Consider the following 8386-nt stretch of genomic DNA (forward strand, 5'->3'; position numbering starts at 1 on the left):
ACAGTTTTGAAAAGTTTAGAATTCCCTGCCATAATTCCATCATCACCAGGAAACCAATGCCCACAAACATACTGAACTTAATATGATTATGGTATCAATAAAAAGTAATTCTACAAAAAACGATTTTCTACTTTTCCTGTATCAACAGAAACAAAGATGAATATAGCTTGAGTGCTCACTCGTCTTTTCCCAGCTCTATCACTAAAGTGACTTCTGTTTCTACTCATGCTTATCTATGGGAATTCCCTCCCACCCTCCCTCTCTTCTTCCTTCCTTCCATTCACTCCTCCTGCCCTCTTGATTTCTCATTTTGTGTTTTGATAAACCCATCATGTTGATGGACAAAAAAAAACAATGAGAGGCTGAATTTGCTAGTTTTAAGAAAGTTATAAGGCTTCCCTGATGGCTCAGGCGGTAAAGAAACCTGCCTGCAATGTGGGAGACCCAGGTTGGATCTCTGAGTTGGGAAGTATTCTTGCCTGGAGAAATATCTAGAGGTACATCAGTTAAACGTGGAAGAAATAAATTTTCCCATCTCAATGGAATAGCTCAAACTTCCTTGATTTCTAGGACTCTGTTTATTTGATGCATATGTGTCCTCTAAAAACTGCAAAACGCCTTTACTGGAAAAGAGAGTAAAATAAGCTTTTTAAAATGTCTTCGCACATGATGAAAGAGAAATCACTTAGTTTCAAAAGTACCTTGCCTTTTTTTTTTCCTGTAGCTTATTTATTTTATCTTATTTTTATTGGAATATAAGGTTGTGTTAGCGTCTGCTGCACAACATGAATCAGCCCTATGTCCCCTTCCTCTTGAGCCTCCCTCCCACTCCCCCATTCCATCCCTCTAAGTCATCACAGAGCACCAAGCTGAGCTCCCTGTGCTATACAGCGGCTGCCTTTTATAAATATTTGCCATTCAAACTGTGAAACACACCTTATTTTTGTTGGTGTCACATTACTGATCCAAGTACTTCCCATTTCACTAAAAGCAAGTAAAGGGGAATGAGTTACTTTACACTCAAAGAACAAAGGCAGCAACAAAAAAAGACCCATGGCCCCAGGATAGAAACTGGGACAAACAGCTGGACAACTACTTTTATTCCACCCTTCATTACTCCCTGAACAAAAATCAGCAAATCTGCCAGTATTGATGACTCCTCTTGCTTGTATTCTCAAAAGTCATTACAAATTAAATGTTCCCATAATCTGACCAAGTCTAATCTAGTCTTTTACCTCATACTGCAAAATATATTATTCTGTATAAAGTCCATGCAGAAGAGTGGTTTGTTCATTAACATCCATAGTAAGAACATCTCAGGCTTTCATAAAAACAAGCCATCAATCCTTTTATGATGAAAATGATATGATAGGCTTTGCAAAAAAGAAAGCATCACAGAACTAACATGAACTGGAGATGTGCCTTTTGTGTTGTTATCTGCCAGTGTGAGGACATTTAACCCACCATTCTCTCTTTCACCTGACACTTGATAAGCAAAAATACGCATTGGCCAAAAAATTAACCAGAGGCTTATTGAGGCCATAGAGGATGAAAGTAACTGCGCAACTACCTTGGTCATTTTGGGCTGTTGTAACAAATGTACCATCAATAGGGTGGTTTAAACCACGAACATTTGTTTATCACAGTTGGGAACTCCAAGGTCAAGGTTCAAGGTGCTGGTGAGGCCCCCTTCCTTGTGGACAGATGTCTGTCATTTCACATCCTCACATGGCAAAGGGCAGAGAGAGAAGGAGCAAATCTCTCATATCTTATAATAGCACTAAACCTATTTATGAAAGCCCCACCCTCCTGAGCTAATTACCTCCCAAAAGTCCCTCTCCAAATACCATCACGTTGGGGGTTAAGCTTCAATAAATGCATTTTGGGGAAACATAAACATTCATCCCATAGCATGCACACTGAAAGGAAACCAATAATGTCAGCTATATCAATCATATAGGGTTTGTAGAAAAGGCTGTTGAATGTTAATCAATAAACTTTTTATTAAAAGTTTCAATCATTAAAGAAGTATGTCTCAAGTACACACACACACATACAACTTAATCTGTAGCTACATACAGTAGACACATCAGACAGATGAATGATCTGTATATTCACAGACACTTGTGCGTAACTGTTTAAATGAGGTGCGTTTCAAATATAGAGTTCACACATACAGTCATATACAAAATCATTTCCCAAAGAAAAAGCTTTTAACAACTAGCCAGTAAATTTCCCTTGCTTCGATCATTCTCCATGGCTCCCAGTAAAAAACTCTCAGCTCCCAGTGAGGGGCTGAGCAAGCTGGGACACTAAAATGATGTAACTTTTGTTGTTATGATTGGAAGAAGAGCAGTGAGCTGAGGTATGGCCTGGTGTGCTCTGAAAGGCAGAATTATTTGTCAAAAAGGCAATTCTGTGCACTGTTACCTCGAATATATTTGTTTATTTTTATTGAAGAATCTTGTTTATGAACAGAGACATATATCCTCACATATGAAGACACAGGGCTCTTAATTCAGGCCTTCATATCTTTCCTCCTACTGATTCCCTGCCTAGACTGGATGGTTCAAGGCATTCATTCTATTTGAACATTACTGAGGGCTTCCCATGTGTTGGGCATGATTCTAAGTACAAAGACAGAAAGTTAATGAGACAGATATGGCCTCTTGTACCAACTGGCAGGGGTGGGAGTGGCAAGAGATGGGAGAGGAAATGGGTCAATAATAAGCAATAAACAAGGAAACAAACACCATTATTTCAGACAGAGATAAGCTCAACAAAGACTTTAAAACGCCTTTCTCTCCCAATTCCGCACCTTCACCCCATTCCTACCTTATCATCTCTGAGTGCAGTGTTTTCTAACAACCTCTCTGCCCAACCCTGATCCAGGCGCCTTTGGAGTAAAGGTCAGATGCTTTTTCTTATTGATTTTGTAGTTGTAATTCCTGGCACATATTGTTTTTTGCTTACCATATAACATATTCAATAAATGCTAATTAACTGAAATGAATCTGTTGAAAAAATAAGCCACTAACAGTAGGCTTAGCATCGAACTATTACTGTACAACTTAAGGCTTAGTAAGAATGATGTGATTATAATCTCTTACAAAGATTTTATGATGTTCTCATAGGAATCATGGTCTATCGTTTAACTTAGTAGCTCTCATCCCTCCCTTACCATTTTTAAAATATTACAACTTAAGATTCACACTACTAAAGTGATGTTGGTCAGAAATTGAATAGAACAGATAAACTGTATAGTTGAGAGGTGAGCCCAGAGATGCTGAAGACAGATCTAACATCTTCCAGAACCCTAGAGAACTTGCTTACAGGGACAGAGCAATGAATTGTATTACTCAGATAGTGACACAGTCCTGAAGGACAAGCAGTGCTCAATCAATAATTTGAGGCTGCTTTCCACTACTGGAAAACCACTGTGACCTCATGATGGCTCTGGCCATCTGTCTGTGGGCTCTAACCAGCTCAGGTCTTTGTTCAGTGCCTCCCAGGGAGCTATCAGTTCCAAGGTAGGCAGAAGAAAAACTCTTGGCATTGCAATAATAAAGAGTTTCTTAGGGTGACTTAGGGCTTCACAGGTAGCACTAGTGGAAAACAGTCTGCCCACCAAGGCAGGGGGCACAAGATGCTGGTTCGATCCCTGGGTTGGGAAGATCCCCTGGAACAGGAAATGGCAACTCACTCCAGTATTCTTGCCTGGGAAAGCCCATGGACAGAGGAGCCTGGCGGGCTACAGTCCCTGGGGTTGCAAGAGTCAGACACAACTGGGCATGCAAACAAAGGTGACTTAGGACTCATCTGTGTGACATTGGGAAGAGGACAGACCAGAGTGCAAACCACAGAACTGACTGCTTCCGACAACAATGAGAGATGCCCTCTATTGTTGCCAAAGCAATTATAGAAGAATCATACTAAAAGTGCTATTAGGTTTTAGAGATCAGCCATGGATTTTATTGAATTGCATCTTTAAAATCTTACTTATCAGGAGGCCAGCCCATCTTTACCAGCTCTAATGTGCTCCTCTGTACTCTGACAGGTCTAGGACCATGGATTAACTCCTGAGTCTTTCCTTCCAAGACAGGATCCAACAGAGCATAGAAAAACCACAACTCCAGTGGCAAACATGAGAAGCCTGAAGTCTTCTGCAGAATAACCAATAAATATCTACTGTACTTTGTGGCCACAGACTTTTCTTTCTTTTAGCTAAGTTTAGGAAGTGAAAGCAAAAAATATTTTCTGTTTTTATTCTGCTAATGGATCAAAAAAATACTGAATTAGTGAATCTCACAAAGAAGAAACATTATTAGAGACAAAGCAGTGGGTTTTTCCTGAATTTCTTATTTGTCTCTTTCTCAAAAGACAGAGTTGAAACAGATTGAAAGTGAAAGTCACTCAGTCGTGTCCAACTGTTTGTGACCCCATGGACTATACAGTCCATGGAATTCTCTAGGCTAGAGTACTGGAGTGGATAGTTGTTCCCTTCTCCAGGGGATCTTCGCAACCCAGGGATCGAACCCAGGTCTCCCACATTGCAGGCGGATTCTTTACCAGCTGAGCCACAAAGGAAGCCTGAAATAGACTAGTAGATTAAAAAATGTGGGTTAATAAAGGGCAAGTCTTGTTCTATCATTGTGGTACCCATCATTTCTAAAATTGAAAATAACTGCTGTTTATGAAGCACGGTGTGTCAACCAATATTCTAGATGTTTCATGTAATTATCTAATTTCATTCTGCCAATAACACTATGTGGTAGGTGTAATTTTCTTACTTTCATAGACAAAGAAATTGAAGCTCAGAAATTTTCAGTGATTTACTCAGTCTTATAGGTAGTAAACTGAAGTGCCAGGATTGGAAACAGAATGTGTATGACTTTAGCACTTTCATTCTTTACTGGGGAAGAAAAGCAGCCCTGTCTGCCCCAGTAAGACTTCCCCAGTGGCTCAGTGTGGCTCAGGTAGCTTATGAAAGCTCATACAGGAGACACAAGAGATGCGGGTTTGATCCCTGGGATGGGAAGGTCCCCTGGAGAAGGAAATGACAACCCACTCCACTATTATTGCCTGAAGAATCCCACAGACAGATGTGGGCTACAGTTCATGGGGTCACAAACAGTCGAACATGACTGAGCATGCATGCACGCACACTGCTCCAGCAAAGAAGGGGAGAGAATCCATCCCCAGATTCCCTCCTTGGGCTTCATTTCTGTGCTTCCCAGGCTCCTCCCTGTGGCCATGTACAACAAGCCTTTCCCAGGCTGGAATGGGAGTGTGGGATCACCCCCTTCCCAGGGCCTTTTGATGTTCTCTTGTGGAGAACCAAGACCCCTGAGGCAACTGCCCACAGTTTTGCCCTGCTCCACTGGGGAGGGTAACTTTCTTTTCCCTCAGGCAAACAGCTCCTGTCACATCCAGATCTGTTCAAGCAGAAGTAAGTGCTCGTGGCCAGTGATTTCTTGGGCTCCAAAGGCTGAGTGTGTACCTAAAGCATAGGTTTTAACTTGTTGTTCACCTTTGGCAAAAACAACGTCTTGTGTAAGGAACACTCCTAGCACCCAGATCATGTTCTCCAAATACCATTCCCCATTGAAATCAATAGATATTTTGGGCTTCCCTGATAGCTCAGTTGGTAAAGAATCCACCTGCAATGTGGGAGACCTGGGTTCGATCCCTGAGTTGGGAAGATCCCCTGGAGAAGGGAAAGGTTACCTACTCCAGTATTCTGGCCTGGAGAATTCCATGGACTGTACAGTTCATGGGGCCGCAAAGAGTTGGACACGACTGAGTGACTTTCATTGAAAGGAAACAGTCTCCTTGGAGAAATGGCAGTCTGGTTCTTGGGAGCCTCCTCAAGATGCTATGTTTCCTGGTTCCTGGCTGGAATCAGCCATGCCTGAACAGATCTAGATATCAGTTGCTAAGATCAGAGAAGGAGAAGAGAACTAGATATCATAAGCCTCCAGGTGAAAAAGCATGGTGCTCCCATGAAGTAGTCTTGCCAGGAAAATCAAACCTGAATCTGATCAACACTAGATCTGACCACCAACTGACAGAAGAGCAGACCACAGTGGAGCTTGTCTGCAACCCTGGGGGAATGGATGCAACTAGCAAAGTCCTGACTGTAAAGCAGTTTGAGGTAAACCACCAGATTTCTTCAACAAATGAATTGCAAGGAGAGAGAAGAAAAGGAACCCTATATGATAAAAGAGAGTTAAAAGTAACCCATCTCACTGTGCAGAACTTACTGCGATCCTAATTTAAACAAACACTATTTTAAAATTTTATTACGTTTATGAGATGTCTTTGTTTTTTAATCTGACTGCATCTTTGATGATACTAAGGAATTATTGGAGAGTTTAGGGTACGATTATCATATTGTGGTTATGGTTTTTGTCTTAACCTTCTTATACTTACAAGTACATGCAGAAATATCTAAAGATATTGCCGATACAGATATTGATATATTTGATATTATCATATCTTGGATTAGCTTCAAAATTATGTGAGTACAAAAATGTCCCCCCCAAAAATAAATAAATAAAATTTTGTTTATGAAAAAAAAATTTTGCATGCTTTCCAATTTATCCATATCCTTGAGAATAAATTATTTCAAAGTTCAAACAATACCCCTTCCCTATTAAAAAAAATTCTTTAGTTATAAGACTCAACTTTGCATTTTAATCCTGAGCTATATTTTTTTAAAAGTATGAACTCATAGCAGGAATCTTAAATATTTAATTTACATACATTTAACTTATTTAATTTAATTTGCATCACTAAATCCAAGCACATTTTTTTTTTATGAAAGGGACCTTCTAAATACAAGCTTGTCCCATTGGTCTTTCTAGTTTCATGGTAGTTTTTCAGTCCAGAATGACAGCTCATGGTGGGATAATGAGCCCTCAACCACAGTGTGCCTCAAAGAGGGAGAGACCAGTTCCAGGGATCACATAACAGGTATCTGATTAAAATGTTGCATGATATCCACATCAAAATGAAGTTGACTAGAACAAATGACCTTCAAGAGAAAAGAAGAAGAAAAAGAGAGGGTGCATGGGAAGGAAGAGCAATTCAGGACCTAAAACAGGATGTGTTATAATAACTGTGCCAGATTATCTTATGACCATCACAAAATAAACTGAAGTTATTTCCTCAATTCAGTCTAAGCATGCTAAGCATCTCTTACCATATTTGGATGTTACTTGATTCACTCTAAAGGAATGAACATCTATGTGATTTTTCAAGAAATCCTATTATACTATCCAGTGACTATAACATTCCTTATTTTTCACAGATGTGGTTGTACTTTCATGCCCCTATTTAAGATAACCACAATCACAGTTCACTACAATTACCTGGATAGATCTCCTGGTGTGACATCTCACACCTATCTGTTGAGATAAACTATCTTGTGTAGGGTTCTAAATCATTTGCTTTTTAGTGCTTCCCGCTTCTTAAATCGGGTGGAGGAGGGAGAAGCAAGGTAAGGGAAGGTGGCAGACAAAAAAAGACATGGTACTATTAAGAATAATTTAGAATTGGCTCTTTAACTCTGGAAGGACATAATAAATTTGCACTATAATTTATGAATTACACTTCCTTCATTTTTCTTATTTTCTTACTTTCCTTCTTATAGAGGAAGGTGATGTTTGCTCTTCTCCTCTACCTTGAATGTTTTCTTTGTAAATGGAAGAGTAGGAAGGAAAGAGTTGGGAGTGCGGTAACCCCCGGCCCACTGGTTTCTTGTAGGTTACCTTGTAATTTCTGGTTGTACTCGCTCCTGTCAGACTGGCTCCTCCTCAAGGTACCAGAGTGGTCCCCAGGAACACTGCTCTCAACCACAGTGTCAGTCTTCCTTCTCTCCAGCATATAGAGCCTGGGCCTCAGGAAGGGCAGATTCTTTTTCTTGGTGCCCATGTTTTCTTTCCCGGGAGCTTCTTTGGGCTCCATCGGAGGCTGAGACCACTTTGAGAGGCCGGCGGGCAATCGCTGGCTGCTAAAGGGCCTCCCGGGTGAAGGTTACAACCCCAGCCTGAGGAGTTTAACTGCCTCCTTCCAACCAACCGGCTTCTCTCCAGGGTGACCTGTCTGTGACTGCCACCTCCACGGAGTCCCGGGGCTCCACCCCTATGAGGTCATTCTTTTTTATACCTAGAATCCAACAGGGGAAGCTGCCACCTGTTACCTGAGAGACCTGCCACACCAAGCTAGGCAAAGCAGGGACTCCGCCGTCACATGCTGCTGAAGCAAACAAAAATCCCATTGTGTGGGGCGAGGGCTGGGGGTGCGGGGGCTGGGGAAAGGGAACAAGGTGAGGCGGGAGGAGGGGAAGCACGCCTGTGTAACCTGCGGCTTATGGGTTTAGTGT

The 8386-nt window shown here is 41.2% G+C and overlaps 1 protein-coding gene across 1 annotated transcript in view; it reads right to left on the bottom strand.

Moving 5' to 3' along the window:
- ARHGEF38 (Rho guanine nucleotide exchange factor (GEF) 38) overlaps positions 1–8101 on the bottom strand; it is a 152037-nt gene extending 143936 nt beyond the window's left edge. Inside the window, exon 1 of the mRNA XM_010848256.1 lies at positions 7773–8101. Within this exon, the coding sequence (XP_010846558.1) occupies positions 7773–7968 (196 nt within the window). The 5' untranslated portion in view covers positions 7969–8101. The remainder of the gene's footprint in view (positions 1–7772) is intronic.
- Positions 8102–8386: the final 285 nt, after the last annotated feature.

The sequence above is a fragment of the Bison bison genome, unplaced genomic scaffold (genome assembly GCF_000754665.1).
Source record: "Bison bison bison isolate TAMUID 2011002044 unplaced genomic scaffold, Bison_UMD1.0 scf7180017864263, whole genome shotgun sequence".
NCBI classification, from domain to species: domain Eukaryota; kingdom Metazoa; phylum Chordata; class Mammalia; order Artiodactyla; family Bovidae; genus Bison; species Bison bison.